Source organism: Salarias fasciatus, chromosome 1 (genome assembly GCF_902148845.1).
Source record: "Salarias fasciatus chromosome 1, fSalaFa1.1, whole genome shotgun sequence".
NCBI classification, from domain to species: Eukaryota; Metazoa; Chordata; class Actinopteri; order Blenniiformes; family Blenniidae; genus Salarias; species Salarias fasciatus.
Window position 1 is genome coordinate 34,661,947 of NC_043745.1, and position 26,580 is coordinate 34,688,526.

A 26,580-nucleotide genomic window follows, 5' to 3' on the forward strand; every position below is an offset into this window, starting at 1 on the left:
GACTGGAAGCCAGTGAACAGATTTTAGAACGGGAGTAATGTGTTCACGTCTTCTAGTCACGCATTCATAGTCATCAGAACATGTTTGAGAATGTCTCCATGTGTGTTCCATACCTTGTGTGTGTGTGTGTGTGTGTGTGTGTGATCACCGGTGGATGCTAATGGCTCCTAGGCTCGGCAGGATGAAATCAGAGGCATGAACAGCATGAAAACCAGCCGTAACGAGGCGCTTTTGTGGCCTGAACCCAGCTGAGGCTCGGCGATCAGCGCAGCCTGATCCACATTATTCATCTCATTTGACTTATAAATCATCCAGGGACATTAATGTTTAAGATGTGGTTATGGCCTAAGCAGGCTCCTTTGGTGGCTGGAAGAGGGGCTGTTATTTGTTTCATTAGAAATGAACTCCCATTAGTCACCGCTCGTTGCCGCGCTCAACACATTTGCACAAATCACACTGCGGCCTCGTTTCAGTTCCAGTGTGACGGCTACCTTTTAGAAATCTCCTTTAAATGTTTTATCCCTCCCCGCTGTCTCTTATATCCCGAGTCTTTTTTCTCTTTCAGTAGTTGTGTTGAATCATGTCCTAATTAAGTCTTCAAAACAGCTGACGATCAATGTTCAGGACGGCAGCAGCTCAAAGCCTCATAGAATGGCATCAGTGGTGGGGTAAAAAAATGTTTTCCAAATAGCACAGGCGTGCGACATTTGAGGTCAACTGAGAACTGAGTTTGTTTGCAGACATATATATTTTTTTACCTGTAGACTGTGTAAGTCATTTATCATTCAAAATGTGAAATATTCTACAGTTAAAGCTGTCGTTTGTATTTTTTTTTTAATTTGTGAGAACACTTTTTTTTTTTTTTACAAGAAATCATTCGAGACTAAAGCTGCCATTCATTTAAAACACACATTTCCAAAACTGAATTGATTATAAGAAATAGAATTGATGTCTTCATTTGTTTGCATTGAAGAATCTGAATCAGGAAGATTTTTGCTGCTAGGTATGTTCAACGTATATAGCATTATCTGAAAACAAATAGATTTACACATAAGCTTAAAAAAAATCACGTCAGTTTTCCTTTCCTTGATTTTCATGAATTTTCTCATCAGTTTGAACTGGCGTCCGCAGAGAAATTCCCTTTGCTAAACCTACACCTCCCTTAACACTGATTAAAGAAAACTTCACTGCACAACTGAAAAAAAACACATAAAATAGATGTATTTGACAGTCTGTCATGCAGAGCGCCTGACTCGTACACCTCGAGGGAGAAACTCTCACAAGTCACTTCCACGTCTTATTTTCACACCATGTACAAATTATTTTACAGCAATAAATGGTAAATGCTTTTAGTCTTCTGTGATCTCTACACAATAAAAAAACATTTTCTGATCAGTAGTTGGAAGCTTCACACACATTTAGTTCAGGAAAGCCCTATTTCATCGACTGTTAGATTGTGCCTTAATAACCCTTAAATGTTCAGGTTTCTCCTCTGTTGTTTCACAGAAGAGACATGATGAAATTGTCTATATTTCTCCAAAACCAAACAATTAATACTGAAAATACTGTAATCTCAACATAAATCCTTTTTTTAATTAAGCCTTCTATATTCAAAATACAGTAAAATGTCAATACAATTTCTCCTACAGTTGTATTATGTTTGTTTTTACAAACTCACCCTTCAGCATATGAGGCTAGTTTGACAGTTGTAGCGAGTTTCCATGGCAGCATCACTCAGTGTTGTGCTGTGTCTGCTACCCTTAAGAAATATGTAACAAGAATAATAATAACTTCTATTACTTCTGTTGTATTTCAGTTGAATAAATCTTTAATTACCGGTATGTTTTTTTTTCTGAAATCCAATGGCAAACTGTAAATTTCTTGTTATAATGCAGACATTCTCAGTTCCATTATCACAAAGAACGAACTGCAAGAAACAACAGTTCGTCACAGTTTAAGTCAAATCTCAGTGACATAACTCAACATTGTTAGATGCTTAGTTGGTGAGACAATCTCCCTTCATTGAAAGCATCGTCCTCTGGTCATATGGGCCAAATCTACTTAAATCATCATTAAATCCGTTCTGATCTTATGCTTCAGTGTCAGACTGCTTGTCTCTCGCCGTCTGCTTCATAATGCCTTCGCGTTTTTCCTTAAAACACGCTTTTATACATGAATTTAGGTTGATTTACCTGAAGGTAGAGTCGTCAGCGCACTCTTCTGTGATTCTTACAGTCATCCAAAGTACATTTAGTCTACATTTCGTTTCTTCCAGTGCCTCTATGTCATAAAAATCAACATTAGCCCCGCTTAATGATAATAGTAGGCCTGTTTCACCTCCATCTGCTTCACATCCGTTTGTCTTTGTGATGTAGCGTACGGTGAAATATTTCCTGTTTCATTCAGCTAATGAAGGAAGAAAGACACTGGGCGCTCTCCACCTTAAAGATCTCATAATGATACGACTCGCACTGCTTTTGTGTCCAGCAGCCAGAAAATGACATTCTGCTGTGCTCATTAAAGAAGCCAGTGAGCTGTAAGGTAGATTTTTTTTTTTTTTTTTTTGCACCTGCTACGCTGCAGCCCAGCCAAAACTATCATTAGGATAAGAAAAAGGGCTGTTAGAAAGGAATGGAACATTAGATTAATGATGGAGCTGCAAAGGAGCCAAACTTCATCTGATAATATGGTTGCTTCTGTACGTTGCTCATTTTCTTTTTTTTTCAATTTCTTTTTTCTTGCTACCATGTGATGTTTCTTAATGTCATAATATACCGTGTTCTACGTGTTCCAGTGTTAGTGAAGCCTCTCGTGAACACCTTGAAGTGTTGCCCCTGAACGATGAATTCCAGTTTGATGTTTTAATTTCCTGTGAAGGGCAGCGTCAATGCAACTCAGTGGAGCAAGCAGCACCCGTTCATTACCTCATTACCTCATCGTCGATGCCCCGGCCAGGAGCAGGGGGCCGCTCGCTGAATGATAACGAATTGAAAGTGGGATAATAACGCTGCACGGCGCCGTCCGCCACCTTGGCACGGCCGACCTCGTCCCCCGAGACGCTCGGACTCGCGACGCAATTTGTATCTCCGGCATCAAGAGGCGTTTCGTGCGAGCGGACGAGCACATCGGCGCAGTTTTCTCTGGACACACAATGAAAGCGCAGAGGAAATTATACGTGGCCTTTGGGTCTCTAATCAGCGGGGGCAACTCCAGCAGAACAGCCCACATTTAGATCAATGGGTGGCTGTATTTTCAGTGCAGCGGCTCATAGAGGCGTCTCAGTAATTACTCCTCCTGCACTGGGCGGCCTAATGAAGGAATATTCTAAATGTCAATGAAGTGGAGGCGGCCGTAAAGGCTTTTTCCTGTCATTTGATTTTCTATAATGTGCTCCTCAGGTGAGTCGGGCGGCACAGACACACCTTCGGCGTCTGACTGGAATCCTCAGTCATTGCATCTGACCTGCCACTCTGCAGCTGTGAAGACCCTCCGTGCCCCCCTCAGGGTGCGCTTGTCACATAAAATTGATCTTAAGACATTAGGTTCTATTGTGCAATCCTCAGCGTGAGTCTGCCACTGGGTCTGTTTGTCCTTTTCTACAACATCGATATTTGCTTCAATAATATTTGCTTCATTTACTTGTTTTGGTGAAAAGCACTTTGGCTTTTGACTGTTTGTTTCAGGGTCAGTGTGTGTTAAGAGATTTATCGAGGATGGGGAGAAGGGGGTCAGTGGTTCCCTCTCACAGTCCATTGACCCCTGTTTGATTCCAGGATCAGTCTCTTTTTCAGGTTACTCCCAAACTCAAAGAAAGTGAATTAGATCAGGTTAATTTATTGCAGTGAATTGTCTCTAGTTGTGTGTTGGTGTATTGTGTGATGGACTCACAACCTATTCAGTCTTTCCCATCTTTACCTATTGTCAGCCATCTTGGTCACTCATATCAGGAGGTGTCTTTCACTTTTTTTTAACTAAATAAAACCCATAACCATTGAACAAATGAGTAGTAGAAGCTTTCAATTGCTTTTTCTTTCTTTTTTTTTTTTTGTGTTGTGTTTCTGTTAGATTCTTCATTTACATTTTATCATTAGTGCTGTTGTGATTTTAGTTTTCAAATCCAAAGTCTTTATGTTTTGTTATGTTTTGGGTGTCTCTCTACCCTGTACAGGGTAGAGGACGGACACACTCACTCATTCACTACGTAGACATCATCCTTCTATTCCTTCACAATACTGGTCATCTCTGGTAATTGTCCAGATCCCTTGTTGTGCAGTAACTGTGTACCGAGGCTGTGATGCATGAGGCAGAGATTGGAGTCAATAGTGTTTGAGCCTCTAACATCTCATTGCTCAGGTGTTTGACTTTGTTTTCTGGAGCAGATTTGAGCCTGTTAGTTCTCCCTGTAGTTTTCTTGTCGGTGGTTCTCGGCCGTGGTGTCAGGTGTGATGGAGTGTGTCATTACTGTAGCCTTCCTTCATGGCGCTCAGCGGGGCCCACCCCACCTCCCGCAGGCAGGCGGTCCACCTCAGGCCCCTTGTGGCAGGGTAGGAGGAGGAGAAGGAGGAGGAGGAGGTGCAGCCCCCTTTACCAAGGAGACCCAGGGGACACTCACATACATTCACAACTTACCATCCTCCCTTTTTTTTTTTTTTATAGAATATATCCGTGCTACAGTTGTCCTGTCTTATCAGGAAAGGACAGAAGCTTCCATCAACAGATAAGGTCATCATGGAGGTGAAGTAATTACAGATATCTGACAGTGTGAGGAAGCAGGTGTACATTTTCTTTGGGAATTGGGTGACAGAGCCGGTTCAGACTTTATCTTCATCTACATACTGAAGGTAAAACCCTTCCTCTTCCCGGCATCAACCTGGGATGAAGGAATTTGGGTCGCTTTATCCATTAAACATGATACATCTGCCGTCCTATTAGGATCTGCTCCAGTTTGAGATGGTTTTCTATCTTCTCTCACCCAAGATGCTCCACTTTTTACTTTCTCCCACTTTTCATTCTCTCGCGTTAAATGTTGCGAGGAAACACATGTTGTATAAAAAGAACGAAGAAAATACAGCCTTGGCCGTATTCCTGACATCGGGGATTTCTTGGTCTTTCATTTCTACAGAAAGATGACTTAGACTGGATTTACCAGTGAATGGTAGCATTGAGTCAAATCGCATGCCTGCCACCTCAGAACATAATGCCAGATTCTTTCAACCACGGTGGGTGGCAGAGCTCCAGTTTGAGTGGAGCTGGTGCTTTTCGATTCATGCGCCGCTCTTAAGAGGCATGAGATACTGACAGATGCCCTTTGAGAGGAAGATGCAGCGGAGCTGCGGTGACAGCTGCCTGAATATACAGTCGCTCTGAAAATACTGGAGTACGGCAGGACAGCAGCACAAGATCATCCCACAACACTACATTTATTTATTTACATTTCTGAAAACATGGATATATATTTTTTTTAATGATCTCTAATCGATCCTTTGCTTGTTTTAGGCAATGATAAAACAGTGTTCTGAATACTTTGAGTATCTCTACCTGCATGTATCCCTGTATGCGTTTTTAAAAGGTTTTTAGTTCTCAGTGCCCTCAGACATAGTTTATATAGACAGACAGTACTGAACATCTATAGACTTGAAGTACTCACTTGGGAAATTCTTCCAGAGAATAGCAGCAAATAGCTCTTCAGATATCAACTCATGATATTCAGCGAGCTTACTCTTTAAATTGCCAGTCAATGGTAAGACTCACAATCTATGAAACCATAATGTGTAATCAATACCGTTTGTGTTCGACAGCCGACATGACAGAACAAAGCCATAAATCCACAAAAATTAAGAAACTGGAGTAAAGGTAATGTTGGGTGACAGTTTTTAGAAAGATAAATGTAGGATGAAGCTCTACACGGAATGATCAAACTGATTCTTTTGAGTAGGTGATGGAGTTTATTTAGATTTATATTCATATCAAATAATACAAAAACAAAGTTGCACTTGATTTCAGTGCAGCTCACGAAACAGAAACTTGTGTTCACAAAATTGGTACTCTGGTAAAAACAATCACAGGTTAGTGCTTCTTAACTCCGTGTTGGCGAAGTGAGCACGTTTGGTCACTTGTGTATTTCTGGTTGCAGCTGTTAAACTGAAATGAGTTTGATATTGACATAGGTATAATAGCTCGTGCAAGATTTCCAAAATTGGTTGAAAATATACAAATATATTCAAAGTGCACTTGTCTTAAACTTCTTTGAATAAGCTAGAATTTGTACAACAAAAACCCAAAACAACAAGGCCAACTACAAGTGGGGGGGGAAATAAAACTGAACAAAGATCTGCATAACACGCAAATAACATAGTTTTCTCTCATCAGTCTGAACTGTAACCCTTAATCGTGTTGCAAATTAAGCTAAAATTGTTTTTTACCATGAAGGATGGATACAATGGTGATAAAATTACTGTTTGTTTCTTACATCTTCATTCTAAATGATTTTCCATTACTCACTGACATCCTCCAGCATCTTTAACACATCTCTTCTTCTTTCTCTCTTTGTTCACATCCATACGTCTTCCCCTCATTGTGCAAAGGAAGGGAAAAAAACACAAACAGAAACAGACCTCTGCCCTTGCAGGTAGATGGAGATTTTCGGTCTGTAGATAAAGTACCGACCCCATGGTAAGAAATTCCACCAAGCCCAGATGTCCACTTTAATACAGATTATTAAGTTCCGCTACAGCTGCTTTAACTTAGACGCAGAGAGACTCAGTTAGTATAGCAACAAAACATACATTGCATTAGCATAAAAAAGTGCTGATCAGCTGCTGTTACTGTACAGCAGAGCAGAAAGTCTCCCGTAAATGAGCTGGAATTCATATCCAATCACAGCAAATGGTCTGTAACTTAGAATCATCCCAATTATTATGAGCACATTAGAATTAATAGGGCATGATTTGCATTCACAAAGGAGAGGCTTTCACATGGTCATTCTCGTGTGTTTTGTTCTTCATATGTTTTATTCCTGTCTCAATTTGTTTTCGCTGTAAGGTGATGTGGTTTGACTGAGGCGTCACAAAGAATGTGCTGGCTTAACAGACTGCGATGGACATGAACATGTATGCTGAACACCTACACTTGCACAGCTATGTAAACATTTCACAAAGAGCCCAGACTAAAACCACGGATTTTCTTTCTGTCGGCCGGTGTTGCTCAGCACTCTTGTTGCAGTGTGGCTGTGATACAGTGGTGTGGTGGTGAGGCTTCCCATCTCTACCTAAACTCCATGATCTTGTCGCGTTTTCTATATTGTATATCGAGTTGGTCACAGGGTTGTGGTGGTACTGCTCTGAGACCTCTTGAATCAATGTATGAATATGCGCTTAAGATCCATGATAGAAAACCCAGGCGTTACCATCATTGTTCTATTCTAACTAAATATCAAATTTTGAACTTGGAAAATCAAATATTCTACTCAAATGTATGTCTTCTCTTCAAAATAATTAAAGGTCTCGCAGCACCTCCACTGAGAACATTTGTAGCCCTGTGTTCTGAAAAAATGAACCGAACAACTCGATCTACAACCAGAGGAGAATGCAGCGTTCCTAAGTGTAAAACTGCGTTTGCTCGATCAGCCTTCTCTATAACTTCAATGAATCGGTGGAACTCACGACCAACTGAGATTCTTGCGTGTACCAATTTTAAAACATTTGCACGTTTAACAAAAGAACGGCTGATAAAAAATCAGGTTTGTAGCCACTTTTAAACTCTGGTGTGATGAGTGAGTGAAAGAGCTTGTGTGTAGAAATGGGTGACGATGTGTTTTTTAAGGTAAATGTCTCTCAAATTAAATGTTATGAAATGATTTTAGGATACCAGTTTTGTAAGATATGGTCATCATGTGCCATCTACATTTAGAATCAGTTTTTACAGCTCGTAACATCAACCTGCCCTGGGACTACTGGTGGAAATTAGCATTTTTGCTATAACCTGGTACAAAGCATCTCTCCTTTGTGGTTAATGTTATTTTGTACACTGTCCCTGTATAAATAAAACCATACCATACCAGTGGTGTGGTGGTTTGCACATTGACAAGATTTATGTAACAAATTGACATCACATTTTTCATGCTTGCACAAGTATGTACTTGTAAAAGGTGGCATGCGTTTGTTACAGTGTGAGATACTCAAAGGCCTTGCAGGACCCCGAGATGACAAAACAGAAACAGCATTAAACCAAAACTAATCTTTTTTTTTTTTTTTTTTCTAACAAACTCAAGTGTCAAGTCTGAAATGATGTAGCAACTGCATTGCAGGTTTGGGAGAAAATGACAACAGTCCTTTGAGTTTCAGTTCTTTGATTTTGGACTGGTTCCAGATCACTTAAAGCACCCGAAATCCCAGCCTGTGTCTCACTCACCAGAGTAGACAAGATTCTTTTTTTTTTTTTAGCTTCCATCCTAAACTACCACAGGAATCAGTCATGTCCCTCCTGCCTGGAGTAACTTGACAAAATCCAAGCTTCCTCTTTTGGCAGCAGATAGCCCAAGAGCTTTGAGAATTGTAGGGCCAAAGATTCAACAATGAACACTGACTCCCAATTTCTACCTTGTTTTCTTTGCCATAAGAAAGACGAAATTGACAGTGTTGACAGTGGTCTAGAGGTCAGTGTGGCATGCGCACACTGGCAAAGCAAACGATGAAAGCTGTGATTGGGATTGGTCTTGAAGTCTGCCACAGACCTGAATGAATGGTGTCAAAACTTTTTTTAATATATTATTGATGAAGTTAGACAGAAATGGCTTTTGATCGTGTTTGTGTCTTTGTTTTTGGATATTGTGTCCTTTCATTTGCACTTATCGGTGCTTAAAGACAAAATTGAGACACAGAGAGCCACTATAGCTCAAGTCCTGACTGCCCAAGATTAAATGTAGTTTATTCAATTCAGTCAGTAAATCGGTGGAAACGAGGCGGCCTGGCAGCTCATTGAAATCGACTGTCAACAAAATATGTGCGATGTATTAAGATGAGGATTTATACAGGCTGCCATGCCGTGCTGGTCATAAGGCGGCACTTTCCACATCTCGGGGTTTTTTTTCTTTTCTCCAGACTCTTCATTCACATGACTGATGGCGGGCGGCGCCTGACTCCTCAGATGCAAGCCTCTTGCTTACACACTCACATTCACTCTGATGATGAAGGTTAGGAGAAGTGTGAAAGTGGAGCAGCGCAGGGTATGGATGACGTGACGGGCCCGGCCCATCTGTCAAAGTCAGTGCTGATCAGGCTTTAGTTGCTTCCTATTCCTGCTCCAATATGCATGTCAGTGGTGGAGGCTTTACAGAGTTAATGTTCTCTTGATTTAGTGATACATGTGCATTTTTCAGTATTTAAGTGCTTGAATTCAGAGTCTGTCCTCTTTGAGTTTTGTCTGACTTTGTGTTAAGCTTTAAAATCTGAGATGTGTTTGTTCCTTGTTCCACCTTTTTCTTGCTGATTTCCCTAATCCCATTTCAATCTGTTTGCAGCTTGTCCTACAGATCAGGCCATTCAGTTCTGGCTTAATCTTCATTGTTGGTTTCAGTCTGATTCATTAGTGTTTAGTTTAGTAAGACGGGGTTCAGCAGATCATTTCGCGCCTACACTTTCACGTTTGGCTCACTTTCATTGTCACTTGTTCAGAAGGGAAGTCATAACAGTGCCGCCTGATAAAGGTCGATGGTGTTATCCCTGCAAAACAAATAGAAAATTCAAGATTCAGAGTTGAAATGTTTTAAGTAAACCATCTGTCTGGGTTATGTGTAATCCTGTGCTTGTGATAAAAGGTTGGTTTTGTGGGTTTTACTGGAGTTTGGAAGAGAAAACGTATCAAAATGAAGAGCAATGGATTAAGAGGAAAAGCAAGAAATATAGAAGAAAAACAGAGCTTTACAACTCAAGTTTTGACTGAAGACTAATTAAATGTCCGTAAATACAATACCATGACAACGTTAGACTTACAAAGATTTGCACTTGTACATGTGAAAAGTTTTAGACAGTCCTGGTCAAAATATGTCAACTACTGTATATAGATGTGCTGTTGATGACATTGAAATTGAATACTATTGCAATGTCTATTACAACAGAAAAATATTTTCTCTGCTTTCTCGGCAATGTCAGAAACGCTGAAAACGATGTAGTTCATTTGCCAGACCATGGTTGTTGTTAGTGTTTGCAATGAAAGCACATATGTGTGCAGGGAACAACACATCAACAGTAACAATAGTGAGTACAGGGACATTCATATTGACAGACGAGGACATCAGATTTTTGTAATGATGACTGGGACTCATGGCAGTTTGGAGGTTGCCAATGTTGCTCTTGTGCGTCTACTCGAGCATGTGCAGAATTACTTGCAGTAGCGACATTTCAGAAAAGCTGTGTTTGCTCCCATTTCCACTGAGATGCAATCAGAGAGTTTTAGGAAAGTTCCACCTGGGGGCCCGTTTTCAGTTGTTCCAAAAGACAATAGAAGTTTTCTGTTAAAAAAAAATTCTTGTGTTTTCAGTTAAAAACCATGTTGTTGTGTAAATGGTACATATGTGCATAATGTCCAACAGCCAATTGATCGCAAGTGTGGTTTAGTGTTTTAACTCCCAGAAGAGGTTTTTCCTTCTTAAACTAACAGTGCTCGATGCTTAGCATGCTCAGAATGGACCGGGTGAATTTTGACTCGGTCCTGATTTAAAACCTAAAGTGTTTCACAACTAACTCGTGTTACAACTGTGTGTAATCTTTCGTGTGTGAGAAATGCAGCAGCTTTGAAGTGAATGCACAATTTCAATAGCTACTTATTACAAATGATACGGTAAAAGAGGTGTGGCATAAATCTGGCTTCTGAAAGATAATGTTCAGTTTCATTTTTGGGAATCATCAGATAAATGTTTTTAATGTTTCTCCCCTCTTGTAATGGAGCTGGGATTTCTTTATAAGGGTAATTTAATAGAGTTCGGCTTAATATCACTGCAATATAGTCAGGAATGAAGTCAACGCTCTGACAGTGGTGTCAGATAAATGGATTATTTTGTGAAGACAGTATTAATATCCAACAATTGTACAGCTTCACAATATATTTTATACATGTATGTCACCTTTATTATATCAAACTGTATTTTAGCACATTTTTTCCTGTTCTCTGGCACTTTGGGTTGAAATTTTAAGGTTGTTTTTTCACTGAGTCGGCCTCCGTCGCCATGAAACAGCACCGCTGATCACACAGTACAGTATGTTGACTGCTGTATGTCCCGTATAATTAACTGCGTACGGCTGCAGCCTGTGGTGTCAGACCATGAAAATGCATCCGTGAGCCTGTAACTATTTTAATTGGCACTGCTGCACTCCAATTTCCCTTCTGTGCAGCTCGCAGTCGTCAGCGCTGCTTCGCTGTTGACAAGAGAGGACGTGAGAGTCGAGGCGCAGACAGGGAGGTTGGGCTAGGAGACGAAATAAGGTATAATCTCGTGACCTCCACAATCTCTACCGCAGTGACAGCTTGCTCAGCAGGTGGGACATCAGACAGCCACAGCATAAATGGGCACAGCAACACTTATCGAGATGGATGGGCGCCTATTCTGGGTGAATGAGGACATGCATGCATGCAGCTATTTGATACAAAATACTGTCTTTCACACAACCACAGCTGTTGGGATAAACAGATGATAAAAAGCTGCCTAGTGTACAAAGTTCTGATACACTGCATGCTATTTCAAAGGCTTTGCACTTCAATATATCCATGTTTTGTGGTGATCAGTAACGAATAATGAATGACATAATTGTGCATTGCAGTCCGTTTACACCAAATTGATCTTGTGGAGACTGGATGTTGCCCATGTTTGTTTGTTCACTGCTTTCGACATGGAGTGATTTAATGAAGCACTGAGTCCATCTACAAACACAGAATGAAATGTGGTGCCATGGGGTTGAATATTGGAGGGACTTATCAAAAATACCAGAGTATGGACAAATGAAGCTGAGGGAGAAGAGATTAACAGAAGAGATTCACAAAAGATTTGTAGATCAAAGAAGTTCAGGGCAGAAAAGATTGTGAAAAAAAAAAATAAATAAATAAAAAAATTATTTGGAGTAAGCTGATTAAAACAACAGCAACATCTGCTAAAGGCTGAGCTGATTCGAAAATAACATTACGTATTAAAAATTAATCTATTAGCATAAACTCCTCCCAGTATTTGACCTTGAACAGAAACCTGATCGTCCATATTCATAAAGGATAAATGAGCAGTTGCCTTGCATGTTTGTTAAACATGATTTTTCAGTGTGATTCTTGAGTAGATCAGCTTTTACTAGCGTTCAATGTCAAATGAATTTTTTTCTTAACCGGGTAACACATTGAAACAAATTCTTCTCTGTAATCATGATCGTGAAATCACTTGTCATTGAATCTGATTCTGTTTTTACTTCCCTTAAAGTTACATATTTAGACGTATACAGTACAGAAAAGAATTGTTCACGTTCATACACACAGATAAGTGTTTATTCATTTTAATTCAACGTGCACCAATTCAGAACAGCATGTTCGAAATGCATGGAATTTAGTATTTTGAAAGTATTTAACCCAGGTCCCCCACAGTTCACATCAGAACTTAACTCGATGCTCCACAGCTAACCTCTCTGCTGTTATCTGACACAAATTCTAAAAGTTCAAGCCCTTAAGAATCACAAAACAACCTGCTCAAAAAAAAAAAAAAAAAAAATCATTTTCTGCAACACAGTAATAAAAAACCATATTTACAAAAGAAAAAAGTTTACTACGACGACTACAACTAAGATGAAAATGTCAAATGTCAAAATCATGTTTGCATCTGTTAAATTCCCAGGAGCAGCAGGAAGGGCAGAAAGTGTAAAAACTACTCAAGTTTAAACGACTTTTATGAAAACCTATATAAAAGGGAGCGGCTGAATACTCGCCAACAGTTCTCTTAAAATAAGAATGGTTCTATTGTATTTGTTCTAGACCAAGGATGTCTTTCACATTCAGATTGAGGGGCTTTGTGCACCTAATTTCATTTTGAGTTGAGCCATATAGATCAAAAGGTGCCAAAATAAACTTTCAATGTAAACTTTAAAGCTTCCCTATGTTGTGGCACAGACTATATTACCGATGAAAAAAATCTTTATCTTTGCAAAATACAGTTACTAAGGAAAGTGAATAAAATTTCTTGTTGCTTTTTCTCACAAACACACCCTGACAGGATGTCGTAGGTTAATGCTAGTTTGCTGGTATCGAGTTAGCTAGTTTTAATGGCAGCGTCAACAAGTTCTCAGTTCATGTCTGGGTGTTATGTTGTGTCTGCTACTTTTAAGAAATATATAAAAAAATGAATGAATCAAAAAGCGTTTTCTTTAAAAGTGTTATGATTTGCTTGGTGGCTTGTTTGGCCGGATTGGAGCCTCTTGTTTGATCCACGGGCCTTATGTTTGATGCACCTGTTCTAAAACATACAAATATCTTAATGAGTCCCAACCTCAGTCTCCAAGGGTCTTTGAAATATGATTGAAAGACATTTTCTGAATCTCGAACAAAGTCTGAAATACATTGGGAACCAATCATTTCTGATTTGAAATCTGTTTTTTTTTCTGCACACATATATAGCAGTTGCTTGCTTACCTTCACAAAACCCTCATGAGAACACACTCTTCAAAGCATTTTATTCTACAGCTTTCATATTCTGTATTTACCTTGAGGAGGATCAGAGACATCCCTGTGAAGTTCACTTTCTTTCAACTCGTGTCAAATGTTAATTATATTTTGTAAATAGTTGCAGCGTAAACTCTTTTTTGCAGCTTCTGTGAGAATTCCTCCCACTGGTCCTGGTTCAGGAAGTGCAGCTTTTTAAAGGCTGGCGGTGGTTTTCTTCAGGTCCAGGTTGAAAATGGCAAAGCTGCAAGGATCAGCAGTACTCTTGATCTTTTGACATTACCAGGAGTCATTTCCCTCAATGTTAATAACAAAAATACTGCTTAATGGAGCTTTAAGTGTAAGCCAAAGAAATAAAAAAGTGACCATGATTTATGTGCATGAGATCAGCTCGGTCGTATATCAAGAGCAATCACCTGCCCAGCTGCTCACTTTTCTGCCTCACAAATCTCACTTTATGTCCTCTGCACGATTTTGGGAACAACCTTTACCAATATTAAAAAAGTTTAATTTCCATTGCCTTCTCTGCTCTGCCCTGACGAGAGCTCTGCATATCACCTGCTTAGTTCCAGTTTAGTAAAAGAGGTTGTGGTTTTAAATGGCAGCATGTGTTTCCCATTGCAGTGAAGGTAAGCTCGGAAACAAGCAGGAAATCGGCTTGTTCCTCAGATTGTGCCTGGCTCATATTGTAGGAGGTAGGTGGAGAAATCCTGACAAATTGTTTTCTGACACCTTCACAGAGGCCCATTGAAGCTCAGCGGCGTTCTTGAGCCCATCACAGCGAAGGAGAAAAATGGCGCTGAATGATGCTGAGGATGTTTGCCTTGATAATGCCAAAGCCTGTTTGTGTCTGTGTCAGGAGTCGGGCGGTTAATCCAGCCTACATCCCGGTCCAGATATCAATACCGTGTTAGAAAGCCGTGGGGTGAGACTGGCTGTCATGCTCGAGGAGAGCAGCCTCTGCTTTTTGTGAAAGAGGTGAAGTGGGGGGAGCCTGAAGGAGACATGCACCAAGGCTGTTGGATTCACTTTGGTTTTCAACTGCTATTGGATCAGGAAGAAAACAAGAAAAAAAAAAAAAAAGTAACCAAACGTTTTCCTGTGGTTTGTTTTTGGCAGGATTTATGAGCGAGTGATTGACCCCCCTCAGATGGAGCTCACCCCGGGCAGTGGAGTGTGGCTGGGCCAGCACAGCCACAAGCACGGCCTGTTCAAGGTAAGTCCGCAAAGAAGATGCACACGCACACACACACACACGCACACAGACTTCCTGTGATCTGATTTTTGTGATTGTATCCACGACATTGGTTGTTTAGGAATGTTGCATTGACTTGATCAGAACTCAACCTTGACTTTCTCAGATCTAACAGTAACCACAACCTGATCCTGCGGCATGTCTTCATATCGGACTCCATTCAGGGGACTTGCTTTTTCTGTTTCTCAACCTGAAGCCGTGAATTTTCCCAAAAAGTGGAAACATTTTTATTATTGGGATTTCAGTTTCTGATCCCATGACAAAATGAGTCTCTGTATTTTTCGTTTGCGATGACATTACAACTGGAACTACGATATGGAAATTTTTAATAATTGCATTAATCTAATTCTCATTTTAGTCATAAAAACAAGAAGATTCTTCAGTATTTTTAATGTTTTTTTTTTTTTTTGTTTGTTTGTTTGTTTGGCATTTCATTCACTTTCATTCCCTCCAGAAAAACTCCCACTCGGTTGACCCTTCTCCTCATGTTAACCTGACCTGACCATAACCCGACAATATGCCTAATTGTTTATTTCTTTTCTCTTATGAGAGCTTGTTTTATGTCCGTACAAGGATATTCCCAGTGGTTCTGGTTATGGAAACATATTCATCTCCCTGAAACAGTTCGGAAATACATGCACAAACATTGCATGGACTTTGTGATCCTGAATGTGCTCCTCATCTGAGATTGTCTGGTAAAATTGGACAGATTTCCAGCAGGCTGCGAGGTTGAATAAAGGCAATTCTGAGATACAAGAACAGAGCACTGACAATCTCAGTGGAGCTACAACAAAGCCGAACATGTTCTTTGAAACTTTTATTCCCAAGCTCATCTCAATATTGTCAATTTCCGATGGTTGCTCATTTTCTCAGGCTCCTGCAGACGCTCACAGCACGCGGCAGAGCAGCATACAGACATCCACATATTCTGATAATCCCACCCCGCTTTTTAGTTTTTTACTGATTAGCCACTCGGCTCTACTGTTGTGTAAATGATTTCGCCTCAGCGCCCCATGCTTTAACGCTATCACTGCTGCACACTGTTCTTCCTCCATCTTTTCCTCCGTCCTCTCAAGACTTCAAGGCGCTCCTTCTTATAGTGCAAAGCTCTGGTCTTGAAAGACACAGCTCCATCATCTCATTTCCTACCTCCAGTGAAAATCTTTGCACGGGAAGCACTCAAAAGCGTTTGTCAGCAGTGGAAGCAGATGGTTTGGAGGAGCCGTGGCTTGTGTGAAGTGACTGAAACGAGGAGATTCTCCCTTCAGGTTTACACCGGGATAAGTTGGCATCTTGACTGACAGACGCATTTGTAACACTTCGAATGAAGGACTTGTTGCTCAGCCTGTTTGAGTTACACACCTTTTAAGAAATATGCAATATTATGATTGAATTTTATTGTATTTCTGACAGCATGCACAGTATTAGTGTAAAAGGGGTTCAGTAACTGCAACAGCTTCAACCTCTGATCATGACCTGCATGACGCTCGAGAGCAATGTATTCCTCTAGAACCGCATCTGATCGTGACAGTCTTAGAGTGTCTGGTGTGAATGTTTCTCTTGAGGTCAATATATCTAATAGAGGTCTGACTCTGACCGGGCCATTCCAAAGTGCGGATTTTTGGTTTTTCGGGACGTTCTGTGGTTGTCCTGCTGCCTCACCGCGCTTCTGCCGAGCTCTGGCTGGCATCCGGCTACGCTGACAATGTCCTGTGGGATGCAGATTTCCCTTGATGATGGCAAACTGTCCAGGGCTCTTCGTAGCAGAGTGTTTCGTCTATGAATCAGAGCAGCTCCAGACCTTGGTCTAGTGTTGGTCTAGTAACGAAACACAATGGAAGTGTGTATTACTGTCAGGGTCGAGTGGCCTATCCTGGGTGGGACACACATTTCATACATTGTCAGCTGCTAAAGCCCCTTAAGTTCCATTTTCTGCTTAAGATTCTACACATTTTATGTTTAACAAACATTTATGAAAAGAAAACCCATCCCTTTGTGTGGAATCTATTGACGAATTGAACAGTGGCGACGCTTATGGCATGAAAACTATCTAAACATGTTTATACTGTACTCAAAAAAAAAGAAAAAGAAAAAAAAATCTTTCCCGGAGTCAGATCTCAGCTTGAAAGACATTTTCTCAGGAAAAAGATGCATCCAATAAGTTCAATATGGCCCCATTGACAGTATCAATAAATGGAACTTCCTCCCACTGCGAGACAGAGCAGTAACTTCATCCCAGAGAGGGAAGTTTAGAAGAACACACAGCTCCAGTCAGTTGAAGTGCTGTCTTAAGAGGCGGTTTCAGAGTGGACTCCAACATGTGTAAACAACTTCCAGAATGTTCGGCTTGAGCTTGAACGCACCAGTCCTTTGTTCGGATGAATCCAAGTTTGAGATTTGCAGCAGTAATGGAAGGTTGTGTAGAAGGTGACAGAGAAACTGACAGCAATATTCAAGTCTCTGCATGTTTTTTGCCAGAAACTTTTTTTTTTTTTTTGCATCTTTGTGTTGAAGGATCCATTTGACAGCTTGGTAACAATCCCCTAACAGACTGCGAGGCTTTGCAAGAACCACTCGAAAACACAAGAAGATCAAGAAGTACTGGCTGGTGCCGCCTCGCCTCTACAATCACCTGAAATTACTCCCGCCGAACATTTATTGGCTCACTTGAAACTGAGAAAGTATTTCTTCCATGGTGAGGATCTCTCTGGAACATTGTTAAATCGTCCTGGGTTATCAGGTTGGAACAAACTCGTAGAATCTCTGCAGCTGAAGTGGAGCCTTTTTCAGAGAGAGGGGTGAACGGGGACTCAGAGATTCTGCAATACGCCATAACATTATGACGCATCAGGTGAAAGGAGTATCACTGATTAGTCTTTTATCATCGCAACATTGGAAGGAGGGGTGTGAAATACATGTTAGTTCAGGGGTCAATTTCTTCAGTGTCGTGTTGTGACGTTACTCTTAGCAAATCCATTAAAAGAAATGTTTTTCTGATGGCCATTTGGTGGTTTGGCAGACCAAATTGGAGCCTCTTGTGTTCCTGATTTGCCCCCTCCCAGGTGTTATGTTCTAAACCTGACCTTTGTAGAAAGAAATCCTTTCCTTGACTTTTGCACACTGGGAATGAAGATCTGTGATCAACCTAATCATGCAGCATGTTCAACAGGCATGTTAAAAGCACATTCATAAAGAGAAAAATCTAAATAGATTTAAAAATTCACAGTGTAATGTTTTGTCTTCCACCTTCTGTTTTGCCTTTCATGTCGCAGACACTCCACTATTCTCCACTCTTAACCTGCTAAAGATGAGGGGATAAAGAGGGCCAACTTCTGTCTTCGCTTGCTGAAGAGCTTACTGGGAAAACAATAAAGAAGTGAATGGGAGAGAGAAAAATAGCCAAGAGCTGTAGAAGTAACACTGCAGATCGCGATAGTAAGTGAAATAAAGCAGCAGCAGCAGCTGTAATCTGTGGTATTCAGAAGTCAGGACTGGGCTAATGATAAGATGGGGTAACTAGGCCTTTAAATAAAACACATTGCGCCCAGCTTGAAACTCGACTCGTCCTCTCACCACCTTCTCCTGGGAGCCTCTCATCTGAGGTTGCAACTGTAATAAATTATCTTTATCTAGAATCCATTGTACCAAGGATGCTGACTCCTCAGGGACGCCACAAGCTCGTTTGGAGCCGGCGCTTCTGTGAAACGCGCCGTGTTTCATGCACCGCAGGACAGGAGTGAATATAACATGGACAATGACAGAAAGCTTGAGCGTGATACATAAGATACAGCCAGTGATTTGTTACACATCCCCCTGATTTACCTTGGTTTCTTTGTATGTCTCGTGTGTTTCATTTTTTGCCCCTCAGATTATTTCTGTTTTTGTAGCCATTTGTTTTACTGCTTTGCACTCTAGACAAGATGATGTTCTCCTTCGAAAATTGTCTGCTGGGTTTTTTGAGGATCAAAAAACATGTATTCTAACAATAAGTCACCAAACTTCGAAAAGAAACGTGTAAGCCTTTGTTGGGAACTTGTGGGATAAACCAGAAAATAGCACACTGTGAAACAATTGACGATTTTTCTGGAAAGTAACTTAGTTTTCATTTCTAGCGTTGCTGTCATGCTGTCAGTTGTTGATCTTGCTTTAGTCTGATGAGACACACTGCAGGTCAGTGGTTAAGTCTTCAGATCCTGCTAGACTATAGAAAGGTCATGTTGTGCATGATCAAACTGATAAGAGGAAAGAATCAGAGGCTGGAGCATCACCCAGGATAATAAACTCTGGTCAGCGTTGCCCACAGGCAAGGCTCCGGCCAGACTTGCCTGGCCTATTATTGCTATAATAAACAAGGTGACTGGGAATTATCACTGTAAAAGTGAGCACACACACAGAGTGAAGGTGATTTCACCTGCAATAACAGTGAGTGAACTCATGAACATTTTGGGGGGACAAAGGTACAAATGACACACAAACAAAGCAGGTGCCCTGCAGACATACACGTTTCAACGGAGGACATTAAGAAGCTGTCGAAATTCCAGCTTTTTTTTTTCCACCTGCAGTTGTGATCAAATGTCATAATAACTTCATTTCTCACCGAAATCCTAAAAAAAAACCAAGCCTCAACCACAGAAGCAAAAGTTCCATCATGTTGAGGCACACACAAATGATTTTTAACATAAAAGGATCTGAGCCTCATCCATATGCATGACGTTGCACACAGCAGACACATACGCGTTTATTTTTGGTTTTGCAGTGTTGTTTCTGGGTGTTTGATCAGCGACAAATTCCTGATTGGTTTTGACTCTGCACATCAGCGCACTGGCTTTCAAATGAATCGATGATAATGAACTGACACTTTTTGGCAATACTGTGAGGATATTTACATTCACGTCACATGAATAGAGCTGGAAGTTTAAAGCATATTCAAGGCCGCATTGAAATGTTAATTCATGCCCGGAATATAATATCATAGACCAGGGTCGTCCACACATATTCAAGGCAGATTATACATCCGGATTCTAGAGATATTCTGTTTACGTGACTAAAAAATATATAGGTTTTTAATCATTATACAAAACATGTAGTCATATACCAAATGTGTCTGTGTCACACTCCACTTTCTTTTTCTTTTTTTAAAAGAATTGGCTAATACATGCATGCACAAGCATGTATGTGATGATAGATTAAAGGTCTAATACACGATTTTCTCGAAAAGACGAAGCCCCACGTCTGTTACTCACTTTTTGAACAACGCACATGCGCCAGACCATCCGCCCGGCTCTCCTGCTTCTCCCAGGAAACGCGGAAGTGTATGAGCGCGATCTCCTCTTCTCCGGCGTGCACGGCTCTGTTTACAGTTTCTGCGATCCGCCTCGCTCATAAATAAAGCTTTTTTTTTCCGAAACAGCTACAGTTTCATTATGTCAGACTCGCCATCGGTAAGTACGAGCTCAGAAGCTCACCGGCTACATAAACACTCTGAATGCGCATGCGCAAAAGGGAGAAGCTGATTGGGCGCAAGCACGTAGAACCGCCTTACGAAAGCAGCTCGTCAGAATGATTGACAAACAGACCCACCAATTATTTAGGTGATCCACCCGGAAATCAAAATGTTGTATTACACCTTTAACATTTTGCTGTCCTGTTTTGTTGCAATATTTTTGTGGGAGCCCTGTGCTCCTCTTAGACGCGGTTATCTAACTAACACATGTGAACAATTTAGATTCCCTTGGAGCTGATGCCATGCATGCACAGAGTTATCCCCACTGCCATGCCATAATTGTAACCATCAGACCATCTTAAGGCACCAGTTCATTCAACAGCAACAGCACCACAGCTTTGTATTTTAGCATCACTCTGCAACTGTGTGAAGGAGATGAAGGGAAAGTATAAAAACAATGAGACAGTGGTGAGGTTTTCACTTGGATGGACTGATGGGAATGCTAAGGGTCAGGGCTGGACCCCTTCTTGTTTGCTGTGGTGAAGGACAGCTTGGAAGACAATTTCAAGCATTTGCTTCCGTGGCTCGCCATGTTTGCAGATTACATTGTAATTTGCTGTGAGAGTAAAAGTGGAAAACCACCTGAAGAGCCGAGGTCTGCAATGGAAAGAACGAAAGTTGCCAGAGAACAGAAGATGTGTGTGAATTAGAGGGAGTCAAGGTGAGAGGTGAAGATGCAAGGAGTAGAGTTGTTAGTTTAAGTGCATGAGTTCAAGTGCCCGGGGTCAGTCCAGAGACGGAGCACAGGAGAGGTGAAGAAGAGAGTACAGGAGCAATGGAGTGGGTGGATGTGAGTGTCATGGCTGACGTGTGATGGAGGGATAACTACGGGCGGTTGTCGTTAGAGTGACACTGCGAAACAACAGGTGGTTGATTGGGAACGAGCAGGAAGGAAAGGATTAGGCTTCGACTCTTGAAAGGGACAGCAGGTCATGTATGAATCTAGAGAGACTTGCTTGAAGAAACAATGATGGCTATGGAGTAGCTCTGCAGGATGAAGAGGAGAGGAAGACCTCGGAGAAGATGCTGTGAAGTAGTGAAGGAAGACTTGAAGGTGTTTGGTGTAAGGTGAAATATGAAGTCCGCTTTCCTTCTAGCAAACGCTGCATTCAATTCGTTATGATTGATATTTTTCATGCAAGACTGAATCAGTTTCAAGTTAGTGAACGAACACTTCGTTCTTGGTAATTTTGAATTTTTTCCTATGGAAAAAAAAAACCCCACTCCCTGCAACTGCCTGAAATATATGACACCATTGACACTGAACTATAAAGCAAATGCTGTATAACTACAATAATGAGCAGAAATCTTTGTGAACCCACTATGCAGAGCTGGTGAAAATACTCTTTTGGGTTCATCACTGTAAGAGATACCAAATGTAGTCATTTCATTCAGTTCAAGGAAATAAGTTCTGCACTGGCTCGCTCCTTTCAAATCAAATGTTCTGTTGCACGGAGACAACACGACGGAGATGTGTCACTGTCCTAGCACTTAGTGTGCTATATAAAACCCAAAACACAGCAGATTGGCAATATATTTTGACTGTGGGACGATGTACGTTGCTCCCAAATAGTGTTATTCTGACAGTCTTTGGTAATGTAATGCAGCATATACTGTATATGTGAGCACATCTTTGCCCGTGTGTGTGTGTGTGTGTGTGCGTTTGAGGAAGTGTGGAGGAAGAGGAAGGCGAGATTCTATGACTTTAGTTCAAATTACCTACTGATCATTGACAGTGATGTGTGGTCAGGGCTCCTATATTACACCGCTGGGACAGACATCTGTGATCTACACCTTCATTTCCATTCTGAGTGACACTGACAATCTCTTCTTCACCATCCACTGCTCACTGTGTGTGTGTGTGTGTGTGTGTGTGTGTACGTGAGTGTGCGTGCAAAGGCGAGAGGAGAAGAGCGCGAGTGTGTGTTTGTTCTCAATCTGTGCTGCGAGCCTGTTCGCCCCAAGGCGCTCCCTCTGTGTCTCTGTGAGAAATAAAGGCAGGTGTTGTTTGAATCCAGCCCAGCCGAATGCACTGTAAATGGATTTCACATCCACATAAAGCAGCAGTGATGATGCAGATTGTGTTGGAGGCGGTGAATTCTAATGTCCTTCCAGCATGTTTTCAGTAACCACTTGGCAGGATTGTGGAAGTTTTATTACCCCCCCGAGTGTGCATGTGTGCTGGTGTCCTGGTGTTTTACAGGTTCTATTACTCGGGTGATGCCTCTTTTTTTTTTTTTTTTTTCTTCCCCCCGAAGATTGTTTCTTGTGGTCATCGTGAAGCTTCCATTTGCCAGCGGTGCACCTGAGATAGCCTGTCATTCAGAGTGATTGACAGGCAGCCTGTTAAAGGAGAAAACTCAGTTATATGCCTTTTATTTGGGCCTGTGTGTGAAATCATTTTCGCTTGGTTCTGCTGGGAGTGGATGCTGTCTGCATGGTGTCGAACTTTTTCTTCTGCATTTGCACTGGCTATCTTCACCAATCTATGAGATTAAAGCACTTAATGGAGATATAGTTTTTGTTTCATTGTGTGCTATCAGTGTACTGATCCCTTGTTTTGTTGATAGTGGAAGAGAACTACATTCACTGGAAAAAAAAAAAAAAAAAAAAAAACTCACCTAAGTCAGTGATTCCCAACCAGTGGGGCCCCAGAGATTCGTGTAGAGGTCACAAAGCCCTCTTGAACTATATATTATTTATTTAGTATAGATAAAAAAAAATGGCAGAACCTCAAGTTGAAGTTTTTATGAAAAAAATAAAGTTTTTTGTGGCTGGTGATTGAGGGATCGCAGACAGAACATCAATCGCGGCTGATCCATTGAGACAGCCTGGATTCAATGGGTGCATTCAATTCTAATTGGGCATCAATCAAAACAGCTGCTCCACTGATTAATTGAGGAAACCCGGACCCAGTGGGTGTAAGCGTTTACTTAACCTCAGGCTCCTGCCATGTGGAACTGGCTCCCAGTTCTGCTCCTCTCTCTTCTTTCAATGTAATTTCATTGTATTTCTACATGTCATTGATGATTGTTCCTCTTGTAGCCTATGTACTCTGTGTTTATATATGAAATGTATGTAGATACAAGAAACTGTCTGCCCTATCTCCTTCTCTTTCTGTCCCCTCACCCCATCCGGAATATCAGAAATCCGCCACCTCTGAGTCTGGTTCTGCAAAGGTTTCTTCCTGTTAAAAGGGAGTTTTTTCCTTTCCACAGTCGCTTATGCTTGCTCATGTGGATCTGTTGGGTTTCTCTGTAAAAGTGTCTAGAAGCGATCATGTTGTAATTGGCACTTCATAAATAAAAGCTGAATTGAATTGAACTTGGTGACAGAAGCCTGGTTATCGCTATTTAGTTCTTCTTAGCAGGCCGACAAACTTCCAGAGGATCATGACTTTGGTTCGCAGATCTTCAATTTGCTTTATCAATTACTCAGTGTTGAAGAGTCGTACTATTTGACAGCTCGAGATAACATATAACCTGTGTTTTTTTTTTTGCTTTTCCAGGGTGTAATTCAAGATGTGAAGCTGATTTTCGCACCCAATGCATACATCACTCAGTGTCCCAACCTCAACCGCAGTAAGTATCCCGACAAAGTCGCCCCATAGACTTTGTTTTAAACTCAAACAACAACGTGGAGAAGATAAGGGAAATTAAATGAAAGTAAAAAAAAAAAAAAAAAAAAATGTCCCACTGTGCGTGTGTGTGTGTGCCATTGTTAAACAGGATTTCAATGGGCTCCAGAAAAGCTTTGAGGGTAAATCTGTGAAAGGCTTTGTCTTCACACAAAAAACCTTTTTTCTTTCCATCTGTTTCTTCCAGTTCTGTCTTCTTTATGCTTTATTTCAGATTGAGTCTTTCCACTTTCTCCTTGCTGTCAAACGGAAGACAAGGATGTGATAGTAATCAATAAGGCAATCACACCTTGGGGCTTTATCACTGATGCTAACAGGAATCCCAAACCTAACCTACAGTGTCCACGCTCATGTTTGAGCTCTGAGTTTCTGAGCTCTATCAGCTTGATTTTTCTTTTTAGTCCTGTTACTCTAAATTATTTCCCCCCCTGCTCCTCCCTTCTGTCTTTCCTCCGGTGCTTCCTGTTCCTCCTTTGAGCCTGTCCGACCTGCAGCGATTTTCTGAGTCTGGTACAAGGCATCATGGACCTCCAAGACCTACTCGCAAAGATGACACTAAAGGTAAGGCCGTCAACCTGCCTGAGAGTGATTTGTTGGATTTAATCTTCTAACGACTGAGGAAAATGTAAAACAGCTCCAGACTACACAGAAACATCGCGCAGATTGAAAAGATGATTGCGTGAAATCATGCATGAAACCCAGCATGTCCAATGAAATGGTCCAGTTAAGGGATCCAGCTGCAGCACACAGGTCTGAGTGGCAAAGAGCAGACATCGCATCAGTTCTCCTTGGTCAGTTTGCACAGTTTTTGAAAGATGCTCTTCAGACAAATTGTTGGAAAACTATTCAACGAGCTTCAGTTGATGTCGGCCAGCTTGACCTTTCGCACTGCGCTTCTTCTTGTTTATAAGAATTTGGGAGTTTGTGGTCTGAGCCTCCTGCCCCCATCGGTCAGCAGCGAGTGGATTTGAGTTTGCTGAGTTGAATTGAGAATCTTTACCCCCGACCAGAACCTTGATTTGAATCTCTCCCCACAAACTGTCCATATTTTCGTTCCTTTTCTCTCCCTCTGCCCCCTCACCCCAACCAGAATAGCAGAAAGCCGCCAGCTCTGAACCTGGCTCTGCGGGTTTCTTACTGTTAAAGCCGCTCATGTGGAATTGTTGGGTGTCTGTCAGAGTGCTGCAAAATGACTGTGTTGTATAGAAATGAAATAAAATAAAAAGTTCTCTCAGATATTTAGGTCAATTTCCTCTGCTGTAGAATAACATGAAGCTGTGTAAATAGTTTTACATGATGGATTAGTAGATTTTTTTTCCCCCCACTACCTAAATATTTGCATACTTTTTCACCAAAAAAATACATGTATTCCTTTTTTTCACTGCAGATGGAAGAATTTGTGCGCTTTAATTTCCCCACGTTCAGTGAAACACATTGTTCTCATTATTCCTTAATTTCGAGCATAAAAGAAAAGTTATTGCCTTGACAAAAATGAAAACCTGAGAAAAACAGCACTTTGACAGATCTGATTATTTTGTCAGTTATTTTGCAGTGTGGATTGAAGTGAAAGACTGAGGTGGAAAAAAATAACGATTTTAAGACGTGTGCGAAAGGGGACAGCAGACTTGCAGTTACATTGTCGCTGAAGGTGAAGGTCTTATTTATTTATTTATTTATTCATGCTTACACTGAGCATCAGTGTGTACAGTGAGAAGCTCCCCTGTTTGAGACGGAGTTCAGGTCTTTTCTGTCTGGAGTTTGTCTTAAATCAGGTTCATGCCATATAAATGCTTTATAGCTCCCTGATAATGTTAAATAATTCAGAATGAAGCAAAAGGTGTGACGCGAGAGAAGAAAGGCAGAGACCTTGTCCCTGTTAATACCACTTCCAGCCTCGATTTTGGTGTTTGCTCGGATGCGTTTGACATGACGCTGTACAAGCTAATCAGCACGTTTGGGCTCAGTTGTCAAGAAACTTCTTTATAAAGAGAGTTTTGCTGCTGGGTGACAACTTCAAAGCTGTTTGTGGAGCTGTCACGTCAGGTGAAGAAAGAAAGAAAGAAGGAAAGCAGCAGAAGGATCAAAGTTTTTGGGTTTACAGTGTTTGGTTTGAATAAGCTGCAGAAATTACAGACTTCAGCTGATACTTAATAACAAGTCTTGGCTGTTAAAATTGGATTAGGGGACAGAAAATGGTTTTGTTTTGGTCGTTTTAAGTCAGATATTCACAAGCATCTTCAGAAAAATAACTAGTTATTATTGTCAAAGGGAATCAGTTTGTGACTGGGATTTATTTTTTTTTATTAGAATGACAAGAAGACAGAAAATAACGGGTAAGACGCTAGATTACAGCGTTTTATGATGTTGGTTCCACAGTTTGAAGGGAAATTGGATGACAAGGTGTTTTTTTTTTTTTTTGGAGGGTCTCTCGAACATGTGTGCACCCACACATACATACACACACACACACACACACATAAAATCGAAATGCTATATTTGTGA

At 41.0% G+C, this 26,580-nt stretch overlaps 1 protein-coding gene across 1 annotated transcript in view; it reads left to right on the plus strand.

The window, feature by feature from the left end:
• The window catches only part of LOC115391399 (protein kinase C-binding protein NELL1), a 314,577-nt gene that overhangs the window by 92,952 nt on the left and 195,045 nt on the right, over positions 1–26,580 (plus strand). The window contains exons 5-7 of the mRNA XM_030095681.1: positions 14,803–14,899; positions 23,950–24,022; positions 24,557–24,639. Coding sequence (XP_029951541.1) covers positions 14,803–14,899; positions 23,950–24,022; positions 24,557–24,639 — 253 coding nt within the window. The remainder of the gene's footprint in view (positions 1–14,802; positions 14,900–23,949; positions 24,023–24,556; positions 24,640–26,580) is intronic.